We start from the raw sequence: 16,656 nt of genomic DNA, 5'->3' as shown, positions 1-16,656 counted from the left end.
GGTATCTTGTGTGTGGGTGATCTAAAGTTATGTTCCTATGATACTGAAATTAGTATTTTGAACCAATGCTTCTGCAAAGGCTTCTTTAAAGATATGAACGCAATATACACAGTTTTGAACATGGGATAGCCTGTGTTACAAATAATGACTGTTTTGAGTTTTGTATTTAGAGTTTTGAAAAATTACATGAAGGTTCTATTATTAGTGCAAAAAGTATTGTAAAAAACTGTAATTGCACCACCGTGGATGTATAGTGAAGGCCATCTGAAACACATACTGTGTTTATCAAAGCTTAGAGAACAAATTAAAGACAAATAAGGCCTTGAAAAACAGGAATAATAAATATCTATGGGAACTTCAATGATTAATGCATCGAAGATTCCAAAAAAGCAATAAATATATTGTCAGAGTTATGTGTTTGTTTGCTTGAGATGGTCTTTGAGTTGGTTTTCACTGTTTCTAGATCAGTTTTCTTTGAGTTTATTGGTATATTATTATTTATTTTATTTTTTTTTATTGATGGAGTTGTATAAACTGTGTCTCATTTCAGAGATTGGTTTGGTTGTGCATTTAAGTTCTGTGTTTCTTTCAGTTTTTTTTCCGTTCTTGTCTGTGTATGCTTTAGTTGTTCTGTTCATGTTTTAGGCTATAGGAGAGATACTAAATGCAAAGCTGTTACATAATGTTGCCAACATTACATAGTACTATTGATATTGCTCTTTTTCTTACATTTATTTAGATAAAGTATATTATATAGTTTTGACTATTTTTAATTAACTTTAAGATATTTAAATATTTACCATGTTTTAATCACTATGGAATAAACATATAATGAACACTTCAAATATAACTGAAAATAGGAACTGAAATTGGTAAATAAAGTTCTTGACACAACTAATAATACTGTCTTATATTTGTTGAATATAGCTTTGCAAGATAACCTTTCTGTCTATGCTTGTGTGTGTTTATTTGAGAGAGAGAACTGATTTTGATTACTGAGTATTACAATAAAAATGATAAACACAATTGTAATGTTGTAGGCATGCTGTTTTTGTAGTGTTTGGCCCACTAAGTCTTGTTATGTAAGGGATAAAATACAGTCAGTCTGTATGCTTTTCACTTGACTACTCACCAAATAAATAAACACAGGGACATGAAATATTGATTTTAGTGGCAATATGCTATATCAGGGTTCCTCAAATCTTGCCCTGGCTATCCAATGCGCTGCAGAGTTTAGCTCCAACACTGATCAAACTCACCTATCTGTGATTTTCTAATGATCCTGAAGACATTGATTGGCATGCTCAGGTGTGTTTGATTAGGGTTAGAGCTAAACTCTGCAGGAAAGTGAATCTCGTGGGCCAGATTAGTGGATACCTGTGCTATATGATAGTCATATGTGTCTATTATCTTAAAGCAGGGGTGGGGAACGTTGATCCTGGAGGACCACTGTCCTGCAGAGTTTAGCTCCAACCCTGAAAAAAAAAAACTTAACTGCATCCTGAAGACCTAATCCTGAGTGTATTTGATTAGAGCTAAACTCTGCAGGGACACCAGCCCTCCAGGATCAACTTTTCCCACCCATGTCTTAAAGCTTCCTCTAACAAAACAAAAAAAAATTCCATTATAATGTCCAAATCAATCGGCCTGGCAACAAGACGAACAGTGCAATAATATAGTAGCCTAATTGTAATAATGAGGTCCTCTGAGGTCATTTTCACTAAGATCAAATCAAAGCATTTGAAATGAGAGAGTGGTGTGATACTAGGATGTCCTGGTTCCTCTAAAAGGGTTTTTCATAATGTAACATTTGTCCACATGTGATTGTGAAGAACTATTTTTTATAAAGTTTTGTTGGAACAGTATTGTGAAACAAAATATCCTAAACCACGGGTGCTCATCTTACCCCATTTTAGTTTACCATGATTCTCTAATCAAATATTACACCAAGATTTGTTTAAACCACTTCATAACATGATGTTGCAAATATTAACATTCAAAAACACACATGAGCAAGAAAATGTGGCCAATACTATGCAAACACAATATGTATGAGCACATGTATATATAGTTCCATATACAGTTGAAGCAAAGTCAGATACTTTTGACCATTTGGATCAAATGAACCAATTTTGTAGCATTTTTTTGCATACTGTTTCATTAATCCAGGTATGACACTTCTTTCAATAACTTTAATTTAGCTAAATTACAAACTGATGACAAGAATTGATCTAAAAAATAAACATTTTGTGATGTCTTAAGATGTGCTTTCTGTTCATTTGAACTTACTTTCCTTGTCTATTTTTGCAAATTTATGACATTTATGAAATTGACTAACTCATTCATTTCTTTCGCTCTGTACAGCCATGTGTAATTCATCCTCAGAAATCGACAATTCAACCTCCAAATTAGATGAGCCTCTAAAGTGGTACATGTACTGCATTTGTCAGGAACAATTTGGCACCCTTGCCTTTATTTTCAGTATAGCATTTTTCTTATTTGTGGGAACACCGATCCATTGCTGGTCCCTCAGGTTGCTTCTCCATGGGAACATCAAACCCAACGTTGTGTTGCCACTGAATCTTGCTATAGTGGACCTAGGTTTTTGTATTCAAAGCTTTGCAGACTTAATTACTACATATTACCCTTCAGTGGCAAGCTATAAATTGGTTATGTTTCTCATTGGTCTCAGCTTGACAGTCAGACCTCTTCTCCAGATCTGCATGTGCATGGATCATTACATGGCAGTGATTCATCCTATAATATTCCTGAGATACAAGGGCATCCAGTACAGGACTGCATTGGCAACAGCAGCTTGGCTAATTGGAGCGGCCAACGGTGTGAGGCTCATTTTTATGGAAATAAACTTTTTTCCTGATCATATGTTTTTCTTGTTTTTTTGGACTGCAGTGATAATAACCTCATTTTGTTGTGTTTCTGTTCTTCGTGCCCTAAAGCATTTAGGACCAGGCGATCGTAAGAATGTAGAGATGAGAGAAAAGAACAGATGCAGAGCAGTTGAGAACCAGCAGAAAAGAAAGGCCTTCAGAATCATCTCTCATATTTTAATGTCAAACCTGATTTGTTATTTGCCTCAAGTAGTAGCTTATATTACACTCATAGCTGAAATCAGTAAGGAAATATTTATGTGTAAAATTTTTCCGTTAAGCCTGTCTATCACTTCAGTTACTATAATAATTACACCGCTAGTCAGGATGTATAGTGAAGGCCATCTGAAACACATACTGTGTTTAACAAAGCTAAGAGAACAAATGGGGGGTGCATTTAAGATTTCAAAGAAGCAAAATGATGTGACATTAAGCATATAATAGTATTTGACTAAAATCTGTGTATATCTGCAAGAGATGCATTGAGCAATTGTATGTGACTGATTGGTACAGATTGTAGTAATTTCCATTACGATATTTAAATATTTGCCATGTTTAATCACTATGTTGTAAACTAATAATGAATACTTCAAACATAGCCGAAAATAGAAACTGAAATTAGTCAAAAGTTCTTGACACAACTAATAATACTGTATTAATTTATATTTGTTGAATATAGCATTGCAAGAAACCTGTGTCTGCGCATGTGTGTGTTTATTTGAGAGAGAGTACTGATTTTGATTACTGAGTGTTACAATAAAAGTTATCGTCAAAATTTTTATGTATGCATGTCGTATATGTAGTGCCTGACCTGTACATGAAATCTTGTTATGTAAGGGATAAAGTAAAGTCAGTCAGTCTGCTTGTCACACGACTACTCACCAAATAAATAAACAGGTGGAAATGAAATATTGATTTGAAAGGGACAACATGCTACTGTATGTAATATGGTGGCCAAGAGAGCTCAACGCGCTGCAAATAGAAAAAAACCCTGCAAATTAAGAAAACAACTTCATCAATTTGATAACAAATGTGCTGCAAATGCTCTCAACACAACAAAATAAAGAAACACGCTGCAAATATTAGATGATATTAGATCTTTATTAGATGATAGCGATTGCCTGATACATGGAGGAATCTTTCTTTGGAGATGATTCTTTTTAATGATCTGGTTTACAAATAACATTGAATGATTCATTTGTAAATTCAACATCTCACTTTTCAATGATCTGATTCAATCCCTTAATATATCACACAAATATTCCGGTCAAAAACCTTTTTATTTACTGTTTTCAGTTGTTGTGAATTCATTCATCATACAACATATATGTAAATCTATATAAACTATATATGTATTGTATATATGTAAATAAGGACAAACAAAAACTATGCTATACTTTATCCCATAGTATCACTTTTAATGCAGGCTATAATGTGTAGCAAATGTTATGTATTTACTATTTCTCCATGTAGATAGATGCATTCATTAGGAAGTAGCTCTAAATATTTTATAATTAGCTGACCAATCAATGTAAAAGAAAAAGAAACAAATCTCAAGGTATTTAGTACACACATTGTACACTCTCAAATGCATTTTTTCTCAGTTTCTCCTATTTTCCTTTCATTTGTTCTCTAAGCATTGATAAACACAGTTTGTGTTTCAGATGGCCTTCACTATACATCCTGACTAGTGGTGAAATTAATACAGTAATCCTAGTGATGGACAGAATGGCTGGAAAAGCATCACATGCCAATACCTGCTTACTGATATTAGTTATGCGCATAAAATAAGCTACCACTAGAGGCAAATAACAAACCAGGATGGACGCTAAAATATGAGAGATGATTCTGAAGGCCTTCCTTTTCTGCTGGTTCTCAACAGCTCTGCCTCTGTCAGTTTTGTGTGTGTCTTTCTCTGTCATTTGTACATTATTTCGAACTCCTGGTCCTGGATGCTTCAAAGCACAAAGGACAGATGCACAGCAAAATGAAATTATTATCACTCCACTGCAAAAGAACAAAAAGAATACATGATCGGGGAAATATTCTATTCTGATGAAAAGGAGCCTCACGCTGTTGCCCACTGCAATTAGCCAAGCTACTGCTGCTGATGCAGTCCTGTACTGGATGCCCTTGTATCTCAGGAATGTTACTGGATGAATCACTGCCAGGTAATGTTCCATGCACATGCAGATCTGGAGAAAAGGCCTGACTGTTCAACAGAGACCAATGAGAAACATACAGAACCGATGGTATGCTACTGTGAGATACTTGGTAGCAATTAAGTCTACAATACAATGAATACTGAAAAGCAGCTCCAGTACAGTGATGTTTAGTGGAAACACCAAGTTGGGTTTGATGTTCCCATGGAGAAATACCCAGAGGGACCAGCAGTGGATCGGTGTTCCCACAAATAAAAATAATGCTGTAGTGGTCATAACGACAAGAGTGCCAAAATGTCCCTGACACATGGCATACCACTTTAAAATCTCATCTAATGTCGATGTTAAATTGTTGCCTTGAAAGGATGAATTACACATGGTTCTAGAGCTGGGGAAAACAGAAATGAATGAGTCATTTAAATTCCCTAAGTCTGCAGTATAAGTATTTGAATTGTTGAAAAAATGTCATACCTGGATTGAAGAAAGATAATTCAAAATATACCACAGAATTGTTTTTATTTGTTCCCACCTGCGATGAGCCACCAAAAGTACCTGCATGTATTGCTCACATCTGTTGTGTCTGCATAGGATTGTCTCTGGGGGTTTTTTCCACGTCATTAATGTGTGCTCATGAATGTCCATATTTGCTGCAACATATCATTCAAGCAAATCTTGGTGCAATATTTGAATAGAAAATCATGGTGTGTTATCATAAACTTGGTTATCGTACACTGACATTTTTACAGATTGTCTTTCATAATTTTTTTGCAAAAAGGCAAATGTAGTTTCTACTAATCTTCATTATTCATATTTGTTCTAGTTTGAGAGTCAAATCATGATTTATACCTACTAAAGAAGAATGGGATAAGCTGCGCAATTTCTAGTTTATGGAGATGTAAATATTTTTCCAAATCAGCTTTGAAAATAATATAGTGCCTAATAGTCCCAAATGTAAGCAAGCCAAAGGTGACATTAATAAAAAAATATATTAACTCCCTAAGATGTTTAAAAAGTAAAAATCTTGGGATGAACCAAAATCAAAGACCTCATCTTTGTTGCCAGATATTAACTAGATATTTTTTGAATTAAGAGAAAATACTTACTGTATAATTTCCAAACTGCACAGGAAGTCTAATTTCTTGATCAGATCTTGCAATTATTTTGCCACTATTAGATTGTAAAATGTCATACCTGGATTGAGGAAACAGTCCCAAAAACGACAAGATGAATCTGTTTCATCTGTTCATGAGGTAATGTACCTTTGCTCATACATATTGTGTTTGCATAGTATTGTCCATCACTTTTTTTACCCAAATCATTAATGTTTTCTTATGAATGTCTGCATTTGCAACATTATATTATGCATTGGTGCAATATTTGAACAGAAAATCATGGTGCAGTAACATATACTGTATTTTGACCTTGAATATAAATTTGGAAGTAGAATTGAAAATTGACATTTATGGTGCTGTATTGCGAGGGTTTTAACCTCAGGTAAACCTTACAAATGTGAAACGTACCATCACCTAGGGTTAAAAGCAGGGTTTAGAATGATGATAACCTAGTTTAAGCACAGCTTTCTGAGTATTTTAATCATTCATTTGATTAGGCACTTTGTGACTGTTATTTTGTAATGTTGCTTCCCTGCCATTTAAAAGTCCCACATGGCCTTATGGGGTAATAAAGTGCCTATTGGATTGAGTGATAGACATAGTGAATAACAGTTTGTCTGTTGAACATCATTGTATAACAGAACAGTGTCCAATCCTAAACAATGCATGAAACCTTCAAATCTATCCTGTGATCAAGTCATTTTTTCATCACCACTTTTTTGAGCCTGACCCCTAAAATACAGTGCTGATCATCACCTAGTCATTTTAGTGTGTAGTTATTATTGTGAAGTGTGTAAGAGAGAGTGTATGGCAGCAGAGGTGCTCCAAAGGGCAAAATAAAGAGAGGAAAGCCTTGAGGGAAATGATAGGGGTTGGTGTTGGGAGGGTAAGCATGTGTGAGTCTGGGGGATGAAAACATGTGAGAAGAAAGAATGTGTTACAGTGTGTGTGTGTGTGTGTGTGTGTGTGTGTGTGTGTATGTGTGTCTGACTGGAGTGAGGAGTAGGATAAAATTTACAGAGGGAGACAAAAGACATTTCGCATTGGGAGTAAATAATCTGTGTGTGCTTCTAATAGTGTTCAAATTGCAATTTTTGGTGTTCATCTGAAATGACAATCAGGAGGAACAGTTGAAGATTTCTGAAATCTGAAGTGATAAATAATGAAGAATTCACTCCAAAGAAAAATAACCTCCAGCTCAACTTTAACTAAAGCCAACATGTGAGTATATAAGAATTTTATTAGAAGCGTCTCTGAATGAATCTTTCAGCATGAGTCGTGTTGGAAACATATAAATTATCTCTAATTATTTTGAAATGGATAGTAAGCATCTATTAACATTTAACTTTTTACATACTGCTATACATTTAAACACAGCCTAATCAAGTTGCATTTTTTCACATCTCTGTCTTTTTATAAAGTTTTCAATCCAAGTGGTTTTCAACTAGTTTCTTAACGGAGAGGCGTTTATTTTTATTGTTGACAGCTGATGCTGGCTTGCCAGTGTCATCACTCTACTATTTTAGAGTGTCATCTAGGCTATTTTATCATATTCAGGGACACACTACATTCTCTGTATGGGATACATGAAATCAATAACTTTATGTCTCCCTTTATCTCTCATTGATAAGACTTTGTATCTCAATGTGATTTCATATGTGACATTATCAACTGCATCTTTATTTCTTGTTATTGTGACTTCCTAATGCCTTGAATGTTTCTCTTATGACATTTTTTTCTCATAATTACACGTATCTCACAATTATTTCTCACAATGTGACTTTTTTTCATATTTTAACGTGTATCTCACAATAATCTCTTTTTTTTTCTTTTTTTTACTTCAAGGTACAAATCTATTGCTAGTTCGAACAGTGACAGGCAGATATATTTACCTTAACATGAGGTATTATAATAGAGCTTGGTTTATTTGCTTTCTAATTTAAGTTGAAAATAGCTGTTATGCTTCTGTATCAGTCCTGAGAAGTTTTGAAGCAACAAAACCTTAATTGGATAAGAAACCATGAGTCATAAGTCACTAATCACAAACATAGAAATTTATGACTGTGAACTTGTTTGGTGTCTTGTCACCTGTTGGATTCCATTTTTAACAACCATTGTGAACTTTAACAAGTGTGTCAAGGTCTTGAATTTGTTCTCAAGTCAAAATCGCATGCATGTTTCTGTCTCTTGTTGCCCACAGGGTGACTACAGACTGATAGTCTTCAGTTTTATAAACTACTTTTTTAAATTACAACAAATGACTCCTAATTTTATCCACTATATTATATTATATTTTTACACTGTATTATATTATATTATATTTGTAAACTGTATTATAGTATATTATATCATATCATATCATATCATTTTGCATTCAAATAACTACTGGAGAATGTGATAGTTAGCCTACTTTTCGATTCCTAGATTGAACCAATTCAGGTTTTATAATAAAAGAGCAGATCTTCCATTATTATCTGTAGACTGATATTTGTCAAGACATAGTGAAGATATTTAATGAAATAATTGAACATGGTAGAAAAAATAATAATTTGACTGATGTTGGGACATAATTTGGGCACAAGTCGGTTATTTATTTATAATTATATTTAAAACATCTTATTTATGTATGTACACAAACGTGTGGAAATTTATGAGGGTGGGATAAATAAGATTCCTCTTTCTCGCCTTGTTCAGTATCTCATGGAGTACATAGCTCAAATTTACTGATATAATATACTGATCTGGGTAAAGTCTTTCAGGACGTCATGTGCTAGAGCGACAGGATTCCCCCCACCTCCATATTTAGATGTAACAGAGACCTGAATTTTTCAGGCGAGGCTTGTGTAATTCAGTATGTTTGGCCTTTTCAAGGTGCTGGGTCATTAACATTTCTATGAGTTAATAACATAGATACTTCTGGTCTCATTCCAGAATGTGCTAAAACCCCATATCCTAGTACGATAGAGCAGAAATATTGCGCTAAGTTGTTCTATCATCACGTTAATGTTTAGTTTCATGTAATGGGTTGCCCTTGACTGACCAGCATGGACTGTTCCAATGTTCCCACCTTCCAGGAATGAAGACAGCATGATGAATATCTATCCAGGAGTTGTAAATCATATTAGCTTATTAACTTAGCACCATATGCTGAGCGACATGTTGCACAGTTTCTTCAGGCCCTCATACAATTCCTGCAACAACAAAAAAAAGAAAAAAAAAGAAATTGGACATTTACATTACTTCCCTTGCTGTTAGTCCTTATGTGAGAGTTGATGAATGTGTGAATCTGAACACTTCTGGGAGTGACCCTGCCTCAGATGATCATGTCTATAAATAAGATTTCTTAAATAGATGTGTGACCGATGAGTGAGACTGATAGAGTGAGAAGGCTCAGATGATTTCTTTAGGAAAGCAAGCTGGAGGTTGTTGATTCTCGTTACACTTGGTATTTCAGTTACATGCCAGCTGGGGTCAGAGATCACACTTAGGAACATACCGCTCTTCTATTTTGTTAAAATGATACTGTAAAACTTTGTAAAACTCTAATATGCAAAGTGGGAGTCAATGGAATCTCTCTGACTACTTTGTATTAAATTATATTTGTCTTCACTGCAGCCTATCTGAGAACTTCCACAATGTCCCCTAGCATATCTTTCTTATCTGTCCTGCTCAGACACACTGTTCATTTGATACCACAGAGTCTGCTTAGCTTCTACAGCAGCACCAAGGACAAACAGATCATCTAAAGTAGCCAATATTTCATCAGGAAGTCAAATGTGACAAGTTGACAAAATGTGCTTTGGCGTATTCTAACTGATTGTCTCATCTTAGATAACTAGCTTTGCTGTGTCAACAGCCCTCTTGGTAGATGTGCCAAACAACATTAACCTTTAACATTTAGTTTTATTCACTGGAATGAAACACTGGCCACCAGACAGTAAGCTCAAGTTTGTTTCTTTCCGGCACTGGGAATACCCTTGTGTTTAAGAAGTGCTTATTAGCATACTTTTAAAAAGAGTACTTAAGAATATACTTAAGTGAGAATTGAATGCAATGTTTGCTTACAGTTAATTGCATGTTATTTGAAATTCAGTGAAAATGTGTCATTGAATTTGTATTAAATGCAGTTTTTCAATTAAATAAAATTTAATATAATTACAAGGTGCACTTTTTTAAAGCTGTACTGAAGTGTGTTAAGAAACAAACAGTTGATGAAATGTCATGAAATTGTACACTTAAGTGATCGAGTACAGTGTTTTAAACATAATTTTAGGATTTGATGTAAGCAGGTGCACTTTTCCATAAAAAAAAAAAAAAAAAAAGAACTGGATCTGACCAAGTAACATCTCCTAGTAAATCATCACTGTATGACAGAAAATAGTATGTAATTTTGGCTGTTAACCTTACTCTGCACCTTATGCATTCATTGTTTGAACTGTAAACATTTAGCAAATGTGTGCACTCTTTTGGACAGATTTTTGAATAATGGTTTTGTCAACCCTTCTTTAAAAACATAATTCTTTAATAGATGACACAATATTCAAAATGTCCAAGAGAGAGCACACGTGCCAGGGACCATGTGGTTGTGACTATGGAACTATGACATCCGTGTGGTACTTTACACTAGACAAATGTCTTGCTCATGTTACAAGGTCATGCTGTCACAGGCATAACTGGCATGTTATTAATTATATATAATGAAGTGTGCACATGTCTGATGGAAAGCCTTCAGGAAGTTGACCTCTCTTGCTCTGTTGAGACTAGCTGCGCTTTCACTAAGCTTTAAAGAACTTGTTTATACATATGTTCAACACCAGAGAACTATTTCACAGTTAATATTGTAAGCTTTGGGAGCAAATGGTGAGCATCAATGAGAATTAATGGCCTCAGAGAAAGGAAGAACTTATCAACAAATGCTTTTTTATATACTGTAGTCGTTTGAATAATGAGCAGACGTAGAGTTAAATAAAACTCTAGTTAAAAAAAAAGATGTGTGCCAAATTCTTTGAAATGTAGTGTTTGTGCTGGTTTAATATGGTTTCGAAAATCTTCAATTTAGTGACTCAAAGTTTTGTGAAAATATGTTGTAATAAAAATAAAGAAAGAAAGATATAAAAGTACAATATAATTAAAGTTTTCAAGCTATAAAATTAATATATTTATCATAAAACATAAAAAATGGGTAATAAATACATTAAGATTATTTATAAGTTAACATTATATTTTTTGGGAGCTGCACCACATGACATATTACACCCTAAAATAATCTTGCCTTGTCTTAAAAAGGTCAAACTAACTGATATTTTAAGAGACTTTATTACTGACCTTGATACAAAGTCTCTGGTTTTATTTTTTTTTATTTTTTATTCTGTACGTTGGGCACACAATAGCACATTAAATGCCAGGCAAAAGTTTTTCAAATCTTAATAAGCAATCATTATAGATAATATAAAATTATTAATAAACGATTATGGAAAATAATTTAATATGGCTTTCTTTTCAATAATTTATTTTCTTTTTTTTATATTATTATTTATTATGATTTCATCGTTATTTAACTCTGGCATTATATATGAATTACATTTTCAATACATTTTTGTATAAATTAATAGATCCAGAAAACAAATATGCTGAATGTGCAAATTTGAATTATTCAGATATTCTTGTTTTTCTATCTTTATTCCCCCACAGACATCCACATGCTGCTCAAATCAATCCCAGGCCAGTGGGTTTGTCTCAGATGAGCAGTGTTTTCACCAGTGTGCCACCACTATTTGGAACAGCACAAGCTTTCCTGTTGAGACTAGCCCAACTTGAAGCTCAGCTAGTTTTAAACCTGATCAGTAATGTTGCATCTGGAAATAATAGCGGTTATGGGAACCCTCTTGTTCCTTTAAATATCCTACAGCCTGTTGGCATTCAAAGATCCTCATTTTTGAGCATGTACCAGCACCCAGGGGGTTTTAAAAACATGGATTCCACACTTCACATGGTCAGTCATCCTTCAACATCAGTCACAGAAATTAATTCAGGCATTGCCAATAAGGAGAGTGGTGCACTTCTGACAAAAGAGATTATTCAGGAGAAAACACTGGGTCCCATCATGAATAATACAACATTGCCACTGCCAACATCTGAGGAAGCTCTTTTTAGATCCAGTCCCAACCATCTTGGCAAACATTTTGCCTTAAAACCACATATGGACTGTTCTCAATACCAGTCAATGACAGCCAAAGCAATGATGCCTCCTGATAGACCACAGATTGAAGAAGCAGAGCCAAAGCAACAAGCAATGCTGCAGTATCCAACAGAAAATCTGATCAAAGCTTTAACCACCCTTGGCCTTTCTCTTGAGGATCTAGAATTACTTAGTCAATGCCCAGACAACCAGTTAACAACAGAGAATCTCCCCTTCATTATACAAGACATTCAACAGCACAAAAGAACAAAGGACATTAAATGCCATGCTAGATGGATCTCATCTGGTCAAGTGGAATCATCCAGAGAGTCATCATACACTCAACGGGAACAGAGGAATCCAAGGATTATAAATGGCGACTGGCAAGACTCCCATTCCCATAGATCTCTCAGCCCTGAAAGATGTTGCCCATCTAAAGTTATTTATAAGCACTTCTCGACCCAATCTAGACCATTAAAAATAAGACATTCAGGTGAGTTATTACTATCTGTCTGTCCGTCTGTCTTCTAAACCACTTGTCCTGTGTAGGGTTGTGGGGTGCTTGTTTGTAAAAAATGTACTGTACATGTATTTCTTTAGGTTTAATGCTGTTACCCTATTTAAAAATAATAATAATAAATAAAATAAAATTATATAAAAATAATTATTTAATTAATTATTATTATTTTTGGACCAGAAATGTGCAGCTGTAACATTATAAATCCCTGTTTCCCTTCCTTCCAGGAAGAGGATCAAATTCCTTCCTGAAGAGGCCGCAACATGGGCCTGCTGAAGTCACTAGGTGGAGGCCTGGTTCAGTCTATTTTCCCCCTCAATCAAAACGCAGCATAAGGCAAAGCTTTGTCTCTCTAGACTGTAATAAAGCAAGACATTATACTACACAAAGAGCCTTGTCCTCTCCACACAGATCCAACACTTACAATGCCATGACAAAAGGTCATCAACAGTCTTCATTTCCAGTCAAATCTGCAAAATCAGAAGTAACCACTGAATCCATCAGCATTCAGATGCCAGTAACTAAGACGACTGATAAAACATCAGCACAAACAGTAAGTTTTGGGAGGTGTACTAAAAATACTGATGGTTATTGATGTCATTTATGGTGATAACAGAACTTCGTGCCCTTAAAGCAAAACTCTAATTGAAGGTGTTTTATAAAGGTTTCTATTCTCTAGTGTGAACTGTGATCACTACCACAATAATGATTGAAACACCACCATTAAACCAGTATCAGTTTAGTCTCAACATTGCAGGCTGAAAATAAGGAAGATAGGCATCTAGTTCGCTCCAACAGTCCCATTATAACAAATGAACAAATGTGAAACAGTGATCTCTGGTGGCCTGAGATTTGCAATGTTTGGTTTAGAGTAGGAAACATTACTCTTTTTACAAAGCTCACTTATTTGTATTGTTCTCTTGTTTTCTACCAGAAGGGTGTGATTCGTGTGTCTGGAATCCCTCTTGAATACTCTGAGAGTGAACTCATCAAAATGGCATCCCCGTTTGGTCACTCGGTTGAGGTTTTAATGGCAACTGAGATTGATACAACAACCTGTCTAGAATGGAAGAAGGTGTGTCATTTAAGGATGTATATGTTACACTTGTTTATTTTAAAACAATAATTACCTTTTTTTTCTAAAGCAGTTTCCAGTAAAATACAGCACTTCTATATCAGCTTGTGTTTGTGTGTGTTTTCCAGGCTTTACTGATGTTTCCAACTGAATTCTCAGCCGAGGAGATGGTGAAGGTTTACTCTGCGATCCCAGTTCACATGAGACAGCAAAGTTTGGAGCTGGTGTCCCAAACGGTTGACTTTAGTTCACCTGTGAGTTGACACACTGATGGATAAATGGAAGCAATTTTACAATTCATAAATGCTTTTTTGTTCATTTTTTTATTTACTTTGTGAGTTTAATATATACTTTTACTTCAGGTGTCAGTGTTTAATGCTTTTGTGGGACCATCATTGTCAAATGCAAGTATCACTTGTTCTGGAGACATTTCAAATATTCAAACTTAAAAGTTAATAATAATTTAAAAAAAAAAACATTTTACCATCCATTCTTCAACAAGTCCCACTGTTTTTCAGGGGCTGCTGACGCCTTTGGATCATTTGCTGGTTGTATGTAATGTTCCCAATCAGCCCAGTGCTGCTTCAGCAGTGCTACGGCTGCTAAAGCCTTTTGGACAAGTTTTCAGAACTCTGATACTTCATGGAAACAAGGTAGAACAGTAAAAATGTTTGAACAGCATATATATAATAAGAAAAACTCAAATGCATTTGGTTGTTTGAAAAATATGTGAAAACATTTGAGAGTTTGACTTTATTTAATTCGTCTATGTTTTCTCAGCTTTTACCATTTGACTATTTGAGTCTAACCTATCAGTGAATTGATATATTTCTGTTTGTCTTCATAGGTTTATGTTGATCAGTGCTTTGGGGACAATAGCAGCATCCAGATGGTTTTAGAGATGGAAACCCCTTCTGTTGCTTTATCTGTATATGAGTGGTCTCAAAAAATTCCTTGTCTTTATCACAACCATCATCTGACTTTTCTCAGAGGATGTAATATTAAGAAAAATATATCTGAGGTCAATTCAGCCTAATATCCCCACAGATTTGTCCCCTTAAATATTTTCATTATCTTTGTAATAAAATACAATGAAACAAGAACATAATATTATTGTTTGCCTTTCTCCTTTTATAAAGTTATAAAATTATTGAGCAGCAGAAGTTAACAATTAAAGATAGTCATCTAAAAAATATTTACTACAGTCACTGCAATAGCCATAGTGATGGAAATCCTGGAAATATCAGGGAATTTTATAAGTCCGGAATATTTAATTAGCCTATTTAAAAATCCAGTGATAACGATCAACTTGAAAGGTCATGGAAAGGTCGAAATGCATGGGTCAAAATTGATTCGATAACAGCTCAACAGATATTCTCAAAATTATATATTAGCCCTGGGCCTTTACATTAATTTATACAACATTTGTGATTTTATTTGTTAGATAAAAAAAGGTCACAGAGTTAATTCACCCACAAAAATCAAAATCCAAAACATTTACTCACCTTCACATTTACTCATCAAATCACATTGTTTTAAATATTTTCCAAGAAATAAGAATTTATGCTTTTCCCCATACAATAAAAGCATTAGTAACCAGGGGCCATCAAGTCGAAAAATAATAATAAAAAAATAATACCATTAGGTCTGATGTCATTCATGAACAGGGACGTTTAAAAGATGTCCCTGTATAACCCAAGATTTGAGAGTTGTGCCAGGGGGCAGATTTTCACACCACAATGCACTTCACTTGGCCTTAAAGGGACAGTTCACCCCAAAATTAAGAATTCTTTCATCATATGGACCACAAAACCAGTCATAAGTCGTACAGTATGGGAGTATGGGTCAAAATTATTGATTTTTCTTTTATACCAAAAACCATTATGATAAAGGTAAAGATCATGTTCCATGAAGATATTTAGTAAATTGTCTACCGTAAATATACCAAAACTTAAATTTTGATTAGTAATATGCATTGCTAAGAACTTCCTTTGGACAACTTTAAAGGCGATTTTCTAATCATTTTGATTTATTTATTTTTTTTGCTCCCTCAGATTCTAGTTTTTCAAATACTTGTATCTCAGCCAAATATATCCTATCCTAACAAACCATACATCAATGGAAAGCTTATTTATTCAGCTTTCAGGTTATGTATAAATCTCAAATTTCAGAAAATTAACCCTTATGACTGGTTTTGTGGTCCTGTGTCACATTTATTCATCCTATAGTTGTTCCAAACCTTATGTGTTTTTTGTTTTTAACGTAGAAAACAAAATTAAATATTCGTTTGGCTGATTGTTTCCTATTATACGTAAAGAACAGCGGAAGCAACCTCAGTTTAAAAGTAACCGTTCCTTTTGCCGTTTATCATGTATTCATACTTTATTGTTTCAACATATTGTAATTAGCGGTCAATATACAGTAGATTCTACAGCTTGTGTAGTATGCAGCAGGGAGTTATGTTTGTTTATAACATCTGGATCATTGTTCTCATCCTTAAAATGCTGTAAATTAGTGTTTTTGTACCAATTAGTTTTTTTAATCACTTAGGTTGCTCTATATTAAACATTTGAGTGTTTTATATCCAGGGTTCCTACACATTTTCCATTTCAAAATTCCATACTTTTCCAGACTCAAATTTCCAAACCTCTCTGTAGATTTTCAGACCATATTTAACATAAATGGTTCATAGAGCATTATTTTCAGCTTTATGTTTATGGTATA

The 16,656-nt window shown here is 34.3% G+C and overlaps 1 protein-coding gene across 1 annotated transcript; it reads left to right on the top strand.

Moving 5' to 3' along the window:
* Positions 1-7,029: 7,029 nt before the first annotated feature.
* LOC306874080 (uncharacterized protein) lies at positions 7,030-15,026 on the top strand. Its single transcript, XM_079423817.1, has 8 exons — positions 7,030-7,383; positions 11,854-12,833; positions 13,085-13,410; positions 13,792-13,932; positions 14,061-14,186; positions 14,295-14,336; positions 14,451-14,585; positions 14,780-15,026. The coding sequence occupies exons 1-8, from the start codon at positions 7,325-7,327 to the stop codon at positions 14,966-14,968; spliced, it is 1,998 nt and encodes a 665-aa protein (XP_079279943.1). The 5' UTR covers positions 7,030-7,324; the 3' UTR covers positions 14,969-15,026.
* Positions 15,027-16,656: the final 1,630 nt, after the last annotated feature.

Source organism: Barbus barbus, assembly GCF_936440315.1.
Source record: "Barbus barbus genome assembly, chromosome: 8".
NCBI classification, from domain to species: domain Eukaryota; kingdom Metazoa; phylum Chordata; class Actinopteri; order Cypriniformes; family Cyprinidae; genus Barbus; species Barbus barbus.
Note: the sequence above shows the minus strand (reverse complement) of the source record. Positions and strands in the feature narration are given on the sequence as shown.